General features: G+C 39.6%; 1 protein-coding gene across 1 annotated transcript; it reads left to right on the top strand.

Annotated features, from left to right (window-relative positions):
* Positions 1-3,458: 3,458 nt before the first annotated feature.
* NCBP2L (nuclear cap binding protein subunit 2 like) lies at positions 3,459-3,969 on the top strand. Its single transcript, XM_039464183.2, has one exon. The coding sequence runs from the start codon at positions 3,459-3,461 to the stop codon at positions 3,921-3,923; it is 465 nt and encodes a 154-aa protein (XP_039320117.1). The 3' UTR covers positions 3,924-3,969.
* Positions 3,970-19,989: the final 16,020 nt, after the last annotated feature.

The raw sequence follows: 19,989 nt of genomic DNA, 5'->3' as shown, positions 1-19,989 counted from the left end.
CTTCTGGGCCTACTGTGTGCTCCTGTGATTAGAATAATTACATTGCACTGCAATTATTTTATTTTATTTATTTTTGACACAGAGTCTCACTCTGTTGGCCAGGCTAGAGTGCAATGGCACAATCTCAGTTTACTGCAACCTCCACCTCCTGGTCTCAAGCAATTCTCCTGCCTCAGCCTCCAAAGCAGCTAGGGTTACAGGCATGTGCCACCACGCCCAGCTAATTTTTGTATTTTTAGTAGAGACAGGGTTTCACCATGTTGGCTAGGCTGGTCTCAAACTCCTGACCTCAGGTAATCTGCCCGCCTCAGCCTTCCAAAGTACTGGGATTATAGGCTTGAGCAACCATGGCCAGCCTCAATTTACATGTTAAGTTGTCTGTCTCCCCAGATCGTGAGCTACCTGAGGGAAGGGGTTGCATCTTACTTTTTATTGTTTCCCCAGAATTTAGCATAGCACTCTATAAATGTTTATTGAGTGAATGAAGAAACAAGTAAAAAGAAGAATAAAGTAGGGGATGCCTCAAATTATAAAACAATGCTCCCAAGCCAGTCATCTTTTCCAGTCTTCCTCACTTTGTCCTTTTGCCATGTATTGAGCTTAAAACTAATACTTTACATTTATATATATATACATTTTTTTTTCTCCCTGAGACAGGGTCTCACTCTGTCACCCGGGCTGGAGTGCAGCGGCACAATCAATGGCTTCACTGAAGCCTCGATCTCCTGGGCTCTAGATCTTCCCACTTCAGCCTTCCAAGTAGCTGGGACTATAGGCAACACACCACCACACCCTGCCGATATTTGTATTTTTTTGTAAAGATGGGGTTTCACCATGTTGCCCAGGCTGGTCTTGAACTCCTGGGCTCAAGCAATCCACCTGCCTTGGCCTCCCAAAGTGCTGGGATTACAGGCATGAGCCACTGCACCCGGCCTTACATTTATTCTTAAGTATTATCCATCAATTGCCTTGTCAGTTTGGGCTCAGCATATTCTAAGACTGCCCAGATCATTTCAAAGTCTGTCTCATTTTTGTGTTACAGGTAGATCTGATATATATTTGTATAGCCTATTCTGAATCACTTGATCAGAATATTGTTACAATACGTACTGCTTATTGAACACCTACAGTGCATCAAACAACTGCACTAGATGTTTTTATATATGACATCGTCAAAGCATTTGGTGCAAAGTCAGTATTTTGCTCTCCAGTTTACAGATGAGAAGATTGAAATCAATATGGTTAAGTGCCCTGTCCAGGGTCACATTGCTAGTAAATGGTGAAGTTGAGATTTGAACCAAGGTCTTTTGACTTCAAAATTCATGATTTATAACACTACACGGATTCAAAGGGACGTCTCCACTGCCATATGACTGGGTAAAGGGTTCTTCAAGGTTGGCTTGAACCACTCAGTGCCTAGCTCAAGGCAGCCCATTGTCTTTGGACTGCTCTGACCATTTTAAAAGCTCTTGTTTGTAGTGAGCCAAGTTATAAATGAGCCAAACAAGACGAGGCCAATAAGGCCTTTTGGCTCTCTACTAGAACTTTCCTTCCATTCTGACATCAAACTATTCATTCGCTTCTTTGGCTATGGTTATTCAAGTATTTATAGGCTCATCTCAACAAATGGCTGAAGCATCCAGCTTATATTTTGCCATCTCATCTACAAAGAAATTATGGGAAACTTTGTCCAATGCCTGGATGAAATGAAATCCACTATAGCTATCACATTCTCTGATACGCCAGTCTAGTCACTAGATCAAAACAAAACAAAACAAAACAAACCAAACAGCAACAACAACAACAACAACAACAAAAAAAACAACAACAAAGGAAATGAAGTCTAGGAGGAATATTTGTTTTTTAACGGGGTAATTTGTCAATGACTTAAAGTAATGAGTTTCCGGTGGTATACTTTCAGACATCCTTGGCAGGCTGTCAGGAAGATGATTTTTGGCCAGTGGGCTTCCTACTTCTCTTCAAATGACATCTAAATAGGGACTCTCATTTTTATTGCTTTGAATTGTACAGCACTGTTGTTTGCATCTGGTTTTATTTAAACTTCCATTTCAGTTTTCTGGGCTTTTGTTTTTTCTTTGTGTTCTGCCCTTGCACGTGTTTCCTCTGCCTGGTTCATTCCCTAAACTCCTATGCCCTCTCACCACCCCCAACACACATACTCATACCTTCCTTGTCCTTTGAGAATCAGTGCATGCAGCCGCTTCTCCAGAAGCCTTCCCTGTTGTCCCTAGGCTTAGGTAACTGCTTCTCCTCCTGGGTGATGTAGTGGCAAGTGAGCACAGTGCCTGTCGTAAAGGAGATCCCCAATAAATGTTAATTCCCTTCTCCCCTTCCTCCATGAATAGCTCTAAAATAGTATTGATTACACCATATTGTATTTTTTTTGTTTATTTGTCTGGCTTCATCACTCAATTATGAGCTCATACATTCATCCAGTCATTAACAAGTATTTATTGTGTCCATGGTGTACAAGGCGTTGTTCATGTAGGTGCTGGGGACACAGTGATTTCTGAAAATTGTATTTTCACTGTTGTATTTATAGCACCTGTCATAGTGTCTGGTAAGTAGAGTGCTTTTTAAATGCTTGTTAAGGAAATGTACTTCCTTAGCAGAGTTTCTCAAAGTGTGGTCTTTGGACGATTCACATCTGGATCACTGAGGGGTGTAAGTTAAAACGTTAATTCCTGGATCCCTCTCCAAACCTGCTGAATCAGAATATCTTAAGACTTGGCTGCAAGAATCTGTATTTTAATTTCATTTTGCAGGTATTTCTTTCATGCTAAAATTTGGGAAGCACTGCGAAATAGAACAGAAATAGGGAGACCTAAGGCCTATTATTGAAAAGTATAGCTAAAAACAACTAAATCATGTTTAATGCCTCTAAATGCTGTAGGAAATTTTAGTAAAGAAGTAAAAGGAATTAGTTAAAATTGTCTAGAAAGGTTATTATTTACCTTTTGAACGCGCGGAATTATTGTTAATAAAATCTCATCTTAATTTAGGTCAAATTGATGATACCAGAGAGTTTTCGTTTTTATAGAGCTAGTTGTATATTTGATGGTGTATAGGTACCCTTTGTGTAACTCAACAATGCAATATATTGATTCCATATTATAGACTTGAATTGAAAACTAAGAGTATGTCCCAACTGTACTTGTGCTTTAACGTTGATTGTATATGTGATTTATCTGATGTTTAGTCCTTGATCAGAATTGTTAATGCTCATTCTCTGTGAAAATGTGATCCATTTAACTGTTTTATGACAATTTTCCAAGAGCATACTGTTATTAAAAGTGTTCTTTGTTAATAGATGAGGTATTTAAGATCTAAGTCAACCAAAGACAGCACAACTTCCCTCTTTTTTTCCAACTCGACTTAGGTTTTCAGCTTCCAAGTTGGACCGAAAACGACCATCCGCACGCTGCTCACCCAGCACCATGTCCAAAGGCCTGAAAATTCTGTGTGAAGACCCTGCTTTGGAGCTGAGCTGCTACCCGGACTACGAGTTCAGTGGCAGTAAATTTCAGCTGGAAAAATTACTGAGGGAAAGCTCCACATTGTATGTGGAGAATCTTTCTTTTTATACAACTGAAGAGCAAATATATGAGCTCTTTAGTAGATGTGGTGATGTCAGGAATGTGTTTATGGGCCTGGATAAAACAACAAAAACAGCATGCGGTTTCTGTTTTGTAGAATACTATAACAGAGCCGATGCTGAAAATGCCATGCGGTTTCTCAATCGGACCTGCCTAGATGAACATATTATCCACACTGATTGGGATATAGGTTTTAGAGAGGGTCGACAGTATGGTCACGGTGTATCTGGGAGTCAGGTAACGGGTAAGTTTCATGAAGATTCTCATCCTGGTAGAGGAGGCTTTGGAAGACAGGCTCAGATCTAGAACAATCCATAGAGAAAAAATTGAAACTAACCCCTTGAAAAGTGTGTTAAAGAGCAACCTCAAGTCTGCAAATTGCCAATTCCAGGTTTAAATTACCCTACTAGTTGATACTTTTTTTTTTTCTGTGAAAGTTTATTAAACGGCACAAACAAAAAAGTCCGTTTTTTTTTGTCTGAATTTTGAAGCTGCTTGTCAGATTACCAGTCTATTAGTTGGTCCAAAGTGAAGTGTTCTCCAGGAACAAATTAGGTATGTAAGATCAGAGTCAACCAAAGCACAACTTCCCTTTTAAGATTTCTGTTGGATTCTATGACCACGTTCCTGAAGGCTGAAATTATATAGTTTTTGAAGTTCATAAAATGAAGTCAAACAAGTGGAAAAATTTTTTAAAATTATCAAAAGAAACAAGCACTATTATTTGAAACCATAGAGCTGGGCACGGTGCCTCATGCCTGTAATTCCAGCACTTTGGAAGGTCGAGGTGGGCGGATCACAAGGTCAGGAGTTTGAGACCAGCCTGACCAACATGGTGAAACCCCGTCTCTACTAAAACTGCAAAAATTAATCAGGCGTGGTGGCGCATGCCTGTAATCCCAGCTACTCAGGAGGCTGAGGCAGGAGAATTGCTTAAACTCGGGAGGCGGAGATCATGCTACTGTACTCCCGCCTGGGCGACAGAGTAAGACTCCATCTCAAAAAAATAAAGCCATAAAAAAGTCTGGAAGAATTCGTAATAAAAGCAAAAACCCTCCTGCCCCACCTCTTCCTGTCTTACACCTGTTCCCTGGACAATAACACTTAATTATTTTTAGTAGTTTTTGGTATGTTTCTTGATAGTTTTCTCCGTATCTCCAAATAACGTAACTGCTTACTTTCTTTTTAAACGCTATCTACTGACTTCCTGCTTTCAGAGATGAGGATTTAGCTCACTTACATTCCCATTTGCACTTCTCTACTCTCCATCCGCTCAATATAGCTCACAACACTTTACAGACGGTTGAGTTACAGTGGCTTGGCTTACAATGTTTTGACTTTACAGTGCTGTAAAAGTAATATGCATTCAGTAGAAAACCATACTTCAGGCACCCATACAACTATTTATTTTTTCACTTTCAGTATACAATAAATTGCATGATATACTTAACACTTTATTATAAAATAGGCTTTGGATTAGATGATTTTGCCCAAGCGTAGGCTAATGTAAATGTTCTGAACACATTTAAGGTAGGTTATGCTATACTATATTTGAGAGGCTAGATGTATTAAATGCATTTTCAACTTAGCAATATATTCAATTTAAAATGAGTTTATCAGGATGGAACCCCATCATAAGTCAATAAGCATCTGTATTTACTTTCTTTATTGTTACATAGCATAAGTTAGGTTAGGCTGCAGTAGTAACAGTCAAAAAATCTTGCTTAAAATCACTAAGCTCTGTTCTTTTCACTACATTTCCATTGCTGATTACACAATGTGGGGGTCTGTTCCATGCCATGATTGTCCTCCTTCTGGGGCCCAGGCTAATATTATAACCACTGTCTGGAATGATGGTGACAGGGAGAAAAACAGAGTGACAAATCATGTCCTGGCTCCTCAAACTTCCATCCAGAAATGATATTCATCACTTACGCTCACATTTCCATTCTCAAAACATGTCAAAACTGATTCTGAGAGAGTGGAGAAGGATCTGTAGGAAGAGGCCCTGAATATTAGTGATGAGTTATACAGTTTACTACAGGTTGTCCTGTAACTTTAATATAAACAAATATACCCCATTTTTTGTTCTACCATATAGTACTCCCCGCTTTGAACGATGAAGATATTAACATCCTTTTGCCTTTTCTTCATCTTTCCTCTTCCCCTTTCTACGTTCTAGCTTTTTTCATTTATATTCTATTTTTACATTGTCAAATTTGATAAATTTGTCCACACTCTGTCCTTCAGTTAATTCCAAAAGTTTACAATTAGTATAGAGCATTTTATTACTGTGACTATATAAATATTGTTCCCTGGCTAGGTGCAGTGGCTCATGCTTATAATCCCTGCATTTTTGGAGACCAAGGTAGGTGGATCACTTGAGGTCAGGAGTTCAAGACCAGCCTGGGCAACATGACAAAACCCTGTCTTTACCAAAAATACAAAAATTATTTGGGCATGGTGGCATGTGGCTACAGTCCCAGCTACTCAGGAGGCTGAGGTGGTAAGATCACTTGAGCCTAGGAGGCAAGGTCACAATGAACTGAGATTTTTCCACTGCACTCCAGCCTGGGTGACAGAGTGAGACCCTATCTCCAAATAAATAAATAAAATTCCCTGCAAAGCCAGGGAGATTCCAACAATTATATCTTTTCTTCTGAAATTTTTGTTTACCATTCTCTATTTCTTATATTTGCCTTTATTGTACCCCTTAATTTCCTCCAAACTTTGTAAAAAATTAAGCCTTCTACGGATACTCTCCTACTTTCCTCTCCATAATCTGTGTCCTCCTGTTCCAATTTGGATTTGTCACTATCTAGACCAGGATTTTTCAATCTCAGCCCTACTGACGTTTTGGACCAGATAATTATTTGTTGTTGAAGGCTGTGTTGTACATTATAGAATTCTCTCTCTCTCTCTCTCTCTCTCTCTCTCTCTCTCTCTTTCTCTCTCTCTCTCTCTGTCCTCTAACTTGTGACAACCAAAAATGTCTCCAGACATTATCAGTTGTTTCTGGCAGGCCAGTGGGGAGGCAAAATCACAACTGACTGCAAACTCTAGACAATAGTTCCCATCCAGAGATTTTTCTTCACTATAGTCTTGAATTGGACTGACTAGTTCATGGATCCTGTGTTTATCCTTTTGTGGTTTACTCCTGTATTAGTCCATTTTCACACTGCTATAAAGAACTACCTGAGACTGGGTAATGTATGAATCGAAAAGATTTTATTAACTCACAGTTCTATACGCTTAACAGGAAGCATCACTGAGAGGCCTCAGGAAACTTACAATCATGGCAGAAGGTGAAGGGGAATTAAGCACGTCTTACCATGGTGGGGCAGGAGAGAGAGTGAGAGAGCAAAGCGGGAAGTGCCACACATTTTAAACCATCAAATCTCATGATAACGCACTATCACAAGAACAGCAAGAGGGAAATCCACCCCATGATTCAGTCACCTTCAACCAGTCCCCTCCTCCAATTAGAGATGAGATTTGGGTGGGGACACAAATCCCAATCATGTCATTCCACCCCTGGCCTCTCCCAAATCTCATGTCCTTCTCACATTGCAAATTACAATCATCCTTTCTCAACAGTCCCCCGGTCTTAACTCTTAGCTCAAAAATCCACAGTCCAAAATCTCATCTGAGTCAAGGTAAGTCCCTTCTACCTATGAGCCTGTAAAATAAAAAACAAGGTAATTACTTCTAAGATACAATGTGGGTATAGGCATCGGGTAAATGCTTCCATTCTAAATGGAAGAAAGTGGCTAAAACAAAGGGGCTACCAGCCCCTTGCAAGTTTGAAACCCAGTAGGATGGTCATTAAATCTTAAAGCTCCAAAATAATCTCCTTTGACTCCATGTCACATCCAGAGCATGCTGATGCAAAAAGTGGGCTCCCAAGGCTTTGGGCAGCTCCACCTCTGTGGCTCTGCAGGGTATAGCCCCTATGGCTGCTTTCATGGACTGGTGTTGAGTGCCTAAGGCTTTTCCAGGTGCAGGATGCAAGCTGTAAGTGGGTCTACCATTTTGGGGTCTAGAGGATGGTGGCCCTCTTCTCACAGCTCCACTAGGCAATGCCCCAGTGGGGAGTCTGTGTGAAGCCTCTGACCCAACATTTTCCCTCCACATTGCCCTAGCAGAGGTTCTCCATAAGGGCTCTGGTCCTGCAGCAGACTCCTGCTTAGTCATCCAGACGTTTCTGTACATCCTCTAAAATCTAGGCAGAGACTTCCAAAGCTCAACTCTTGCCTTACGTGCACCTGCAGGCCCAATGTCATTTGGAAGCCTCCAAGGTTTGGGGCTTGCATCCTCTGAAGCAATGGCCCAAGCTGTACCTTGGCCCCTTTTAGCCACAGCTGGAGCTGGAGCAGCTGAGATGCAGGGCACCATGTCCCAAGCCTGCAGAGAGCAATAGGGCACTGAGTCTGGTCTATGAAACCATTTTTCCCTCTAGGTCTTTGGGCCTGTGATGGAACAGACTGCTGTGAAGGTCCCTGAAGCGCCCTGGAAACATTTTCCCCATTGTCTTGTCAATTAACATTCAGCTCCACTTTAGTTATGCAAATTTCTGCAGCAGTTTTGAATTTCTCCCCAGAAAATGGATTTTTCTTTTCTATTGCATGGCCAGGCTACAAATTTTTCAAACTTTTGTACTCTGCTTCCCTTTTAAATATAAGTTCCAATTTCAGACCATTTCTTTCATCATGCATATGAGCATACACTTTTAGAAACAGCCAGGTCACACCTTGAATACTTTGCTGCTTAGAAATTTCTTCTGCTAGATACCCTAAATCTCCACAGATCTCTAGGGCAGGGGCAAAATTCTCTTTGCTAAAACATAGCAAGAGTGACCTTTGCTCCAGCTCCCAGTATGTTCCTCATCTCCATCTGAAACCACCTCAGCTTGGACTTCATTACCCATATCACCAACAGCTTGTTGGTCAAAACCATTCAACAAATCCAGGAAGTTCCAAACTTTCCCATGTCTTCCAGTCTTCTTCTAAGCCCTCTAAACTACTCCAACTTTCGCCTGTTACCCAGTTCCAAAGTCACTCCCACATTTTCAGGTATCATTATGGCAGTACACCACTTCTCATACCAATTTTCTGTATTAGTCCACTTTTGCACTGCTATAAAGAACTACTTGAGACTGGGTAATTTATGAAGAAAAGATATTTAATTGACTCACAGCTCTGCAGGCTTAACAGGAAGCAAGACTGGAAGGTCTCAGGAAACTTACAATAATGGCAGAAGGTGAAGGGGAAGCAGGCATATCTTATGGTAGAGGAGGAGAGTGAAAGAGAGAATGAAGGGGGAAGTGTCACACACTTTTAAACCATCAGATTTTGTGAGAACTCACTATCATGAGAATAACAAGGGGGAAGTCCACCCCCATGATCCAATCACCTCCCACTAAGCACCTTCTCCAATTTGACATGAGATTTGGGCAGGACACAAGTCAAAATCATATAACTCGCTTGATTCATTGGAACACATCACCAAAAAACTTTCTCAGCCAAGACATATGGTAAATAGATTTTCTGTCACCTTTATTCGCACTAACACTTTCTTGGTAGTTTGGATTGGCATAGAATTCTAGGTTGAAATGATTTTCTTCAGGATTATGAAGTCATTGTTCCATTGTCCTTTAATGCCTGTCAGATTTTTTTTGTTTATTCTGTCATAATTTTTAGTCTTCTAGTTTTTAATGATGTCTTAAAATTTTACAACGTTTCTACAGTTGTAAGTTTTTGGTTGTTTATTTGTTTAAATTTAGTATGATGAGCTTTCAAGGGACACTTCCAATCTGGAATCTTGTGTCCTATTTTGGGAAATTGTCTTTTATCACTTATTTATAGTTTCTTCCCTTCTGTTTCCTCTGCTGTCTCTGTAACACCTATTATCTGGAAACTGGGCATTTTGGATTGATTCCCTATTTTTCATGGGCTTGACTAGTGTAAATCAGTTATGGTAATCTTCTTCCTCTTGCTAGTGATTGGTTTAGGAACCTAGGCTTAAGCCAATCAGAGGTGGACAATCCTAAAGTTATGTTAATAAGTTGAGGGGTAAACGGCAAGCAATGGAGACCCCAGTGAGACTGAATGAAGGATTTTTAGTTTTAGCTTGGAGGAGAGGCTGTATCTCTCCTTCCCATTGGATACAAATAAGCATGCATATAGTAATTACTACAGACAACTTCTTTAAAACCATCAAAAATAAATAAATATACTAGGATGAATGGGACTTTTTAGATGGCAGAAAAAGGGACCAAAGAACCTGTGTTGTTCGTGAGATTATCTAGTTGCTGAACCAACTAACCTTGAGGCATGCATTATGTCTGGATGTCCTATATATAAGATAATACATTATATTTTATTGTTTAAGCCAAGTTGTGGCAGGATTTTCTGTTAACGTACAGTCAAAGCACTCTGACAAATCAACCCAAATGCCCATCAATGATAGACTAAATAAAGAAAGTATGGTACCTATATACCATACAATACTATGTAGCCATAAAAAGAAACAAGATTATGTCCTTTGCAGGGACATGGATAGAGCTGGAAGCCATTATCCTCAGTACTCTAATGGAGGAATGGAAAACCAAAAACCACTTTTTCTCACTTATAAGTGGGAGCTGAACAATGAGGACACATGGACTCAGGGAGGGGAACAACATACAATGGGGTCTGTCATTGGGGCAGGGGGAGAGTGCATCAGGATAAATAGCTAATGCATGTGGTGCTTAATCTATGCAGCAAACCACCATGGAACACATTTACCTATGTAACAAACCACCATGGCACATGTTTATCTATGTAACCAACCTACACATCCTGCACATGTATTCCGGAACGTAAATTTAATTAAAAAAAAAAAACACTCTGATACCAATATTTATACACTTTCCGTTTAGTTTAATCCTTGCATAAAGAAATTAAATGGAAACCTCATGAAACCAAGCATGTATCTCCAGGGTTTGTGATCTTTTATCTGGAGAGTTGGAAAAAATAAATGTCTGTAGCTGGGATTACAGGCATGCGCCACCATGCCCAGCTAATTTTTGTATTTTTAGTAGAGACGGGTTTTCACCATGTTGACCAGGATGGTCTCGATCTCTCGACCTCGTGATCCACCCGCCTCGGCCTCCCAAAGTGCTGGGATTACAGGCTTGAGCCACCGCGCCCGGCCGACATTTTTTTTTTCTGAATCAGAGAGGAACTGGAATGTCCATTTTAATGGCATGATTATTAAGTGCTAGGCATTTTGCCAGAGGCTTTAACCACTCTGTGCCAATTATATAGGTGAGGAAACTGAGGATTGAGGAGGTAAAGTAATTTGCTCAAAGTCAATAACTAGGAAGTGGCAGAGTTGGGATTCAAACCAAAGGAGTCTGTGTCAAAGCTGGTGCCCTTAATCAGGGTACTATATTGTCTCTTTCCTTTTCCTTCACTCACGCCATTAGGTGCAAATCTCTCTTTGCGTTTCCTTTTTCCTCAGGGAATTATCCCATATCCCACTGACTATATCACATCTGAGATTTCTCTCCTTCAAACAAACTTCTTAACTGTACTCTCCTTTCTGCCTTGACATCCAGAATCACTCAGACTCCACAATCTAATGGGAGAAGGAAGAACATCCGACATGTATTTCTGGTCAATTTAGCTTATTCTGCATGTAGCAATGCAGTTTACTAATGTTTGAGTATCTCTCCTCTGCAACTTTCCCAAAATAAATAAATAAAAGGTATTTACAAAGTCATGCAACTAAAATTTGTCATTACAGGGTGTTTTTGGAGGGGTATATTGGAGTATCTCTCAACCACCCCTTCTACTGGCCATCCACTTGGATTATTCCCGAAGAGAAATTGTTTTCCTAGGCTCAGGAAAAGCTTTTAACATCGTCTTGTGAAACATATTTTTGATTAAGTAAAGGGACTTTCCTACTGTGTGGCAAGAAGACTCCTCCAGTAGTTCTTACGATATGTTCTTCAAAATCATGCTGAGTGCATCAATAGAATAAAGGATAAAAACCACACAGTCATCTCAAAAGACCCAGAAAAAGTATTTGAAAAAATTCAATACCCCTTTCATGACAAATACACTCAACAAACTAGGAATAGAACAAAACTTCCTCACCCTGATTAAGGGCATCTATGAAAACCACACATCATCAATGGTGAAAGACTGAAAGCTTTTCTAGGATCAGGAACAAGACATTTCTATTCAACATTTACTGAAGGTTCTAGTTAGGACAATTAGGCAAGAAAATGAAATAAAAGACCCCTAGATTAGAAAAAAAGAATAAGCAAAATTATCTTTATTTACAGGTGACATGATCTCGTATTTAGAAAATCCTAAGGCATGCACAAAAATATCTATTAGAACTAATAGCTCAGCAATGTTGTAGCATACATAATTTATATACAAAAATCAACTGTACTTCTATACACTAGCAATAAATCCAAAATTAAATTAAGAAAGTAATTTTATTTACAGTAGCATCAAGAATAAAATACTTAGAAACAGGTTTAACAAAACAAGTGCCAAACGTATACTCTGAAAACTATAAAACAGTGTCAAAATAAATTAAATAAGACCTAAATAAATGGAAAGATATTCCATATTCATGGACTGGAAGACTTAATATTGCTAAGAGGACAATAACCCCCAAATTAATGTATAGATTTAATGCAATTCCTATTGAAAATTTTAGCTGGATTTTTTTTTCTATAGAAATTGACAAGCTCTTAAGTGTTTTCTCAAACTACTAGGAAAAATTTTTTTTTGACAAGTGTATCCTAAAATTCATATGGAAATGCAATAGTCAACATAGCCAAAGCAATCTTGAAAGAGAAGAAGAAAGTTGGAGGACTCACACTTCCTGACTTCAAAACTTACTACAAAGCTACAATACATAAGACAGCATGGAACTGGCAAAAGAATAGACATGTAGATCAATGGGACAGAATTGACAGTCCAGAGGTAACCCTCACAGTTATAATCAATTGATTTTTTTTATAACAGTGTTAAAGACCATTAAATGGGGGAAAGAAGAGCCTTTTAAGCAAATGGTGCACAACTGGGTATATGCCTGTTGGATGATGAATATACACAGGCAAAATAATAAATTTGGGTCTATACCTCACACCATATACTAAAATTAACTCAAAATGGATCGATGAGCTAAATGGAAGAGCTAACACAATAAAATTCTTGGAAGAAAACATAGGAATAAATCTTCAAGACCTTGGGCCAGGTGCAGTGTCTCATACTTGTAATCTCAGCACTTTGGGAGGCCAAGGTGGGTGGGCTGCTTGAGCTCACCAATTCAAGAGCAGCCTGGGCAACATGGCAAAACCCTGTCCCTACAAAAAAAATATAAAAATTAGCCAGGCGTGGTGGTGCATGCCTGTAGTCCCAGCTATTTGCAAGCTGAGGTGGGAGAATGGCTTGAACCCAGGAAGCAGAGGTTGTAGTGAGCCAAGATTGCAGCACTGCACTTGAGCCTAGGTGAAAGAGCAAGACTTAATCTCAGAAAAAGTGGGAAGACAACCCACAGAATGGGAGAAAAAGTTTGCAAATCAAATGTCTGATAAGGGACTTGTATCTAGATCATGTAAAGAACTCTTACAACTCAACAATAAAAAGACAAATACCCAATTTAAAAATGGACAAAGGATCTGAATAGATATTTCTTCAAAAAAGAGACACACATGGACAATAAGCACATAGAAAGATGTTCAACATCATTAACCATCAGGGAAATGCAAAGCAAAATCACAGTGGGATACTAGTTCACACCCACAGGATAACTGTAATTAAAAAGTCAGATAATAATAAGTGTTGATGAGAATGTAGAGAAATTGGAACTCTCATAGGCTGCTGATGGGAATGTGAAGTGAGGCAGCCACTTTGAAAACACCTTGGCAGTTTCTCGAAATGTTAAACATGGAGGACCACATGACCCAGCAATTCTACTCCTGGTTATTTACTCAAGAGAAATGAAAAAATGTGTCCACACAAAAAATTTTATTTCATTTTTATTTTTATAACATCAACTTTTATTTTACATTGGGGGTTACATGTACAGGTTTATTACTTGGGTATATTAACTGATGCTGGGGTTTGGGATATAATTGATCCTGTCATCAAGGTACTGAGCATAGTATCTAATAGTTTTTCAACCCTTCCCCCCATCAAGTAGTCACCAGTGTCTATTTTTGCATTTTCATGTCCATGAGTACCAAATGTCCAGCTCCCACTTATAAGCGAGAACATGTGCTGTTTGTTTTTCTGCCTTTGCATTAGTTATCTTAGGGTAATGGCCTCCAGCTGCATTCTTGTTCCTGCAAAGGACATGATTTCACTTTTTATGGCTGTATAGTATTCCATGGCCACTTGTATATGAATTTTCATAGCACCATTATTCATAATAGCCCAAAAGTGGAAACAGCCCAAAAACCCATCTACTGATTAATGGATAAATAAATGTGGTATATCAACACAATCGAATATTATTCAGTCATAAAAAGGAATGAAATACTGATACATGCCACAAAATGGATAAACTTTTAAAATATTATCTTAAATGAAAGAAAGCAGTAAAAAAGAACCACAGATTGTGATTCCACTTACATGAAACTTCCAGAGTAGGTAAATCTGTAGACAGAAAGCTGTAAACAGAAAGCAGATTAATAGTTGCCAGGAGCCAGGGGTGGGTCGGGGAGGGAGTAACCAGTAATGAATATAAGGCTTCCTTTTTTTCTTCTTTTTTTGAGACAGAGTCTCACTCTGTTGCCCAGGCTGGAGTGTGCAGTGATGCGATCTTGGCTCACTGCAACCTCTGCCTCCCAGGTTCCAGTGATTCATCTGCCTCAGCCTCCTGAGTAGCCAGGACTACAGGTGCCTGCCACCATGCAAGGCTAATTTTTATTTTAGTAGAGACGGGATTTCAGCATGTTGACCAGGTTGGTCTCAGATTCTTGACCTCAAGTGATCCACCTGCCTTGGCTTCCCAAAGTCCTGGGATTACAGGCATGAGCAACTGTGCTGAGGCTTCCTTTTAGAGTGGCAAAAATGGCATTTAAATCCATGAGAACGGGCTGGACATGGTGGCTCAGGTTTGTAATCCTAGCACTATGGGAGTCTGAGGCGGGCAAATCACTTGAGCCCAGGATTTCAAGACCAGCATGAACAACATGGTGAAACCCCATATCTACAAAAAAACAAAAACAAAAACAAAAACTAGCAGGATGTAGTGGCACATGTCTGTAGCCTTAGCTCCTCGAGAAGCTGGGGTGGGAGGATCTCTTGAGCCTGGGGGGCAGAGGTTGCAGTGAGCTGGGATGGTGCCATTGCACTCCAGCCTGAGAGACAGAGTAAGACCCTATCACAAAAATAAATAAATAAATGCAATACATTTGTGAGAATGGATGAGATCACCCAGTGAAAGAATGCAGTGAAAAGAAAAGGGAATAAGGTAGATCACTGAAGATTACTAATATTTAAACATAAGGTAAAGGACGAACAGGTAGCAAAGGAGAATGAGGAGTGGCTAACAAATTAGGAGGAAAACCAAAAGGTTATGATGTCAAGAAAGGCAAAAGGAAAGTGTATTTCAAAATGAAAGGAGTGGTCAACCATGCTGAATGCTGCTGAGAGTGTGAGTAAAGTGAGGACAGAAAAGTGCCTATTCAATTTGGCAACATGTAGGTCACTGGTGACAATAACTGTTTTGGTGAAATGATAGGGGGTGAAGGTCTGACTGAAATGGATTGAAAATTTAATAGGACAGCAGGAAATGGAGAAAACATATGTTGACAAATTTATATATGAGAATCTGGTAATATAGAGGAACAAATAGATGGGATAGATGTTGGAGGTAGATACATCTTGGTCAAGGAAGAGTGTTTATTTTTTAAGATTAGCAGTACTATAGCTTGCTTGAACTCTGATGGAAGTTATCCAAAGGAGAGGGAGAGATTGCTGTTGCAGAAGAGAAAGAAGATAACTGAAGGAACAGCTTCCTTGAGGAGAAAAAGAGGGATGGGATTCAGAGCACAATGGAAGAACTCTTGAGCTTTGTGTTTAAGGGGTTTTAAGGGAGACTTTAAGATCCATTCTCATGGATCCAACTTAAAGTGAAACCAATCAGCTCAGTTGTATGATATTCTCCTGCACCATTCGGCAGTTTGGGTGCAGGATTCAAAAACACAAATTACAAAGTTCATGTAAGGTTGGAGCTTTGCCAGTAGAGTAAAATGGAGAAGTGGGCAAGGGAGTTGAGTGTGTATTTGCAAGGATGAAACATGGATTCAGAATGGTTAAGTAAACAGACAATCGACAGAATGGGAGAAAATATTTGCAAACGAGGCATCCAACAAGGGTCTAACAGCCAGACTTTATTACATACAGCAGTTAAACAATTCAACAGGCCCAGATCGGTGGCTCCCACCTGTAATCCCAGAACTTTGGGAGGCTGAGACAGGCATTCAAGAGCTCAGGAGTTTGAGACCAGCCAGGGCAACATGGTGAAAACCCATCTCTACAAAAAATATAAAAAATTAGCCAGGTGTGGTGGCATGCACCTGTATACCCAGCTACTCAGAAGGCTGAGGTGAGAGGATCGCTTGACCCTGGGAAGCTGAAGATGCAGTGAGCCATGATTATGCTGCTGCACTCCAGCCTGGGTGACAGAGAGAGACTCCATCTCAAAAAAGAAAAAAAAGTTCAACAAGCAAAAACCAAATAACTCCATTTAAAAATGAGCAAAGGACATGAATAGACACTCATTTTCATCACCAACAGTCAGAAATTTGACTCCTGATATCCACAATATACCATATTCACTTCTATGGGTTCTTGTTATGTTGCCTTGGCAGGTCTTGAACTCCTGGTCAAGCTATCATCCCACCTCTGCCTTTCTAAATGCTGGGATTACAGGCGTGAGCCACCGCACCTGGCTGCAGTCTCTTCTTAGGTGAATTTATCTGTTCTCTTAGTTCCAGTGTGCATGCTCATGACATCCACATCTATGTCTTTAGTTCTTACCTCTCTTCTGAGCAACTCATTCACATATCTATTTGTCTTCTCAACAATTCTACTTAGCTGTTCCATAGACTACTCAAACTCAATGTGTCCACAACTGATCTATCTTTCTCCACCCCCATTTCTTTTTAAAATTCTACTTACCTTATTTTTATTTTTTCCCATCCCCATTTCTTCTGACGGTCTGCTCCTCTGTTTGCATTCCCTATCCCAGTTCGTGGCAGCACTGTCCTCCAGTACCCAATCAGAAAACTAATTCTTCACTTCTCACTTATTTATTTATTTATTTATTTATTCATTTATTCATTTATTCATTTATTCATTTTCAGACAGAGTCTCACTCTATCTCCCAGGCTGGAGTGCAGTGGCGTGATTTCTGCTCACTGCAACTCCTGCCTCTTGGGTTCAGGTGATTCTTGTGCCTCAGCCTCCCAAGTAGCTGGGATTACACGTGTGTGCCACCATGTCTGGTTAATTCTCGTATTTTTAGTAGAGACAGGGTTTTACCATGTTGGCCAGGCTGGTCTTGAACTCCTGGCCTCAAGTGATCCACCCACCTTAGCCTCTCAAAATGCTGGGATTACAGACGTGAGCCACCGCGCTCGGCTTCCTTCACTTATTATGTCACAAAATTCTATTCAGCTTTTCAAATTTCTTTCAAATGTATGTTCTCCTTTTTATCTCTTGCTTAATGCGTTTCTCAACAGCTTTCCTGCTTCATTCTCATTCCTTTCAAATCCACCCTTCTCACAGCTGAGTATTTTTTTTTAATACAAATTTCATGATGCCATTTTCCTATTTAAAACCATTCAAAGATTCTGGATAATGTTCATACTTCTTGAAATTTCATAATTCTGTCCATAGTTTCTGGATAATGACCATAGTTTTAGGAATGGCATATAGAAATAGAACCTTTGTGATCTATCCTTTGAATACTTTATCTACCTTTTCTCTTCATTTCACTCCATACTCAGCCTATGTTCGTACAATATTATCAGAAGTTATTACATTCTCTTTGGCCTTTGTGTTGCTGGGCATGCTGTGCTTTCTTTCTGAAATGCCCTCCTTCCCTTGGATAACTGCTACTCTACTTCCAGAACTCATCTTTCCCTGACTGCCCTCCTGCTACTTTCATGGCCTATTATGACACCATCCTACATGTTCTGTAGCAGCTTGTATTGACATCTCAGTATTTCATCACACTTTATTGCAATTGTCTGTTTACTTATCTTTTCTGTACTAGAATGTGGGCTCCTTGAGGATAGGGATCCAATATATATTGAACAATTCAACTTCAGAAAAATGAGTTTGATTTATGTAAGGCATCCATGAGAACCAATCAAATTGCTTTGGAGTCACAAGCTTATATCTTGTCTTATTACATATGCATACATTAAAAATTCTTTGAAATGAAAGATTGATACATTGTCATATTTTTGGTATACTCTATTTTCTAATCCTCTGATTCTGTCAATCTGCACTCCATTTTCACTCCTTGAAGTTTTTATTTCCTTAGAAAGAAACTTAAAGTCCCTTCTAAATTACTATGGTCAGTGAACAGTTAAGTATTTGTTCATAGTCGCACATAACTGAATTCTTTACCTTCCCCTTGAAAATGTGTCAGAAATTAGAGACTCTAAGGGCTGAAAAAGACCCTTATTGTTCTAATTTTTTAGTGTTTCCCAAACTGATAGTTCATCAAAAGGAGCCTGTAAATGTATAGATTTTCAGGCCCCACCCCAGAGATACAATACTTTGTAACCTGAGACCAGTATTTCTAAATTTCCCCTGGTAAGTTCAAACAAACACCTGATTTTTAGAAACCTCAGCCAATCTAGCCATCCTGCCAGGGCTTACATGCCCTAAATAGCAGTACAGTCAGCCTTCTATATCGGTAGGTTTCACATCAGTGGATTCAACCAACCACAGATCAAAAATATTTGAGGGCCAGATACAGTGGCTTACGCTGATAATCCCAGCACTTTGGGAGGCTGAGGTAGGAGGATCACTTCATCCCAGGAGTTCAAGACCAGCCTGGACAACATAGGACGACCCCATCTCTATTAAAAAAATATATTTGAAAAAAAAATTGTGTCTGTACTGAACATGTACAGAATTTCCTTGTCATTATTCCCTAAACAGTGCAGTGTAACAATGATTTACATAGCATTGACATTGTATTAGTTATTATAAGCAATCTAGGGATGATTCAAAGTATACAGAAGGATGTAAGTCAGTTATATACAAATACTACATCATTTTATATCAAAGACTTGAACATCCACAGATTTTGGTACCTGCAGGAGGCCCTGGAACGAATCCTCCACGATACCTGAGGGACAACTGTATAGCATATGCAATTCTTCTCAAACTTTAATGTGGAATTTCATTTAGTAGGTCTGAGAAAGGGCCAGATATTCTGCATTTATGGGAAACTCTCCCGTGATAGGGTGCTGGTGGTCCTTGGGTCACATTTTGAATAGTAGAGGCATTAAAAGCACACAACAGTGGAGTAAGAGAAACTTGGGTTTAAATCCTACTTCCTCCAATTAATAGATGTTCAGCCTTTACTTCATTTGTCTCATCCTCAGTTTCCTCATTTCTTTGTTTTGTTTTGTTATTTTAACATTTTTTTGTTGTTGAGACAGGGTCTTCCTAAGTTGCCCAGGCAAGTCTCCAACTCCTGGGCTCAAGCAATCCTCCTGCCTAAGCCTCCCAAAATGCTGGGATTACAGCTGGCAGCCACCATGCCCAGTTGCTTTTCCCATTTCTAAAACTGATACAATAGTGCCTCATCGAGCTGTCAAAATATATAAAATGACACACACATATTCTTCTGAAAATTATAGCAATTCAAACAAAGTGAATTCTCTCTTCATCTTGATTATCCAGACTAGTTTGTAAGAAATATCTTTACAACATTGTCTTTTTTTTTCTTTTTTTCTTTTTATACCTTAAGTTCTGGGGTACACGTGCAGAACATGCAGGTTTGTTACATAGGTATACACGTGCCACGGTGGTTTGCTGCATCCATCACTCCATCATCTACCTTAGGTAATTGTGTCTTTTAATACAGGAATATGTCTGTACGGTGTCTTTTAATACAGGAATGAGTCTCTTTTTAGTTAGGTCTTTAAATGAGATAATGCTTTAAAAGCACTTAGCATGGTTCCTAGAACATCACAGGTGCTCAGTATATGGTAGCAGGTAACGTTTTTTTTTTTGAGACAGGTGTCACTCTGCCGCCCGGGTACTGGAGTGTAGTGGCATGATCTCAGCTCACTACAACCACTCGGGATCCAGCAGTTCTCCCACCTCAG

This window comes from Saimiri boliviensis, chromosome X, assembly GCF_048565385.1.
Source record: "Saimiri boliviensis isolate mSaiBol1 chromosome X, mSaiBol1.pri, whole genome shotgun sequence".
NCBI classification, from domain to species: Eukaryota; Metazoa; Chordata; class Mammalia; order Primates; family Cebidae; genus Saimiri; species Saimiri boliviensis.
Note: the sequence above shows the minus strand (reverse complement) of the source record. Positions and strands in the feature narration are given on the sequence as shown.

What these genes read in the sequence shown, in the direction of transcription:
- NCBP2L (XM_039464183.2), top strand. Translation starts at nt 3,459, where the DNA reads ATGTCCAAAGGCCTGAAAATTCTGTGTGAAGACCCTGCTTTGGAGCTG.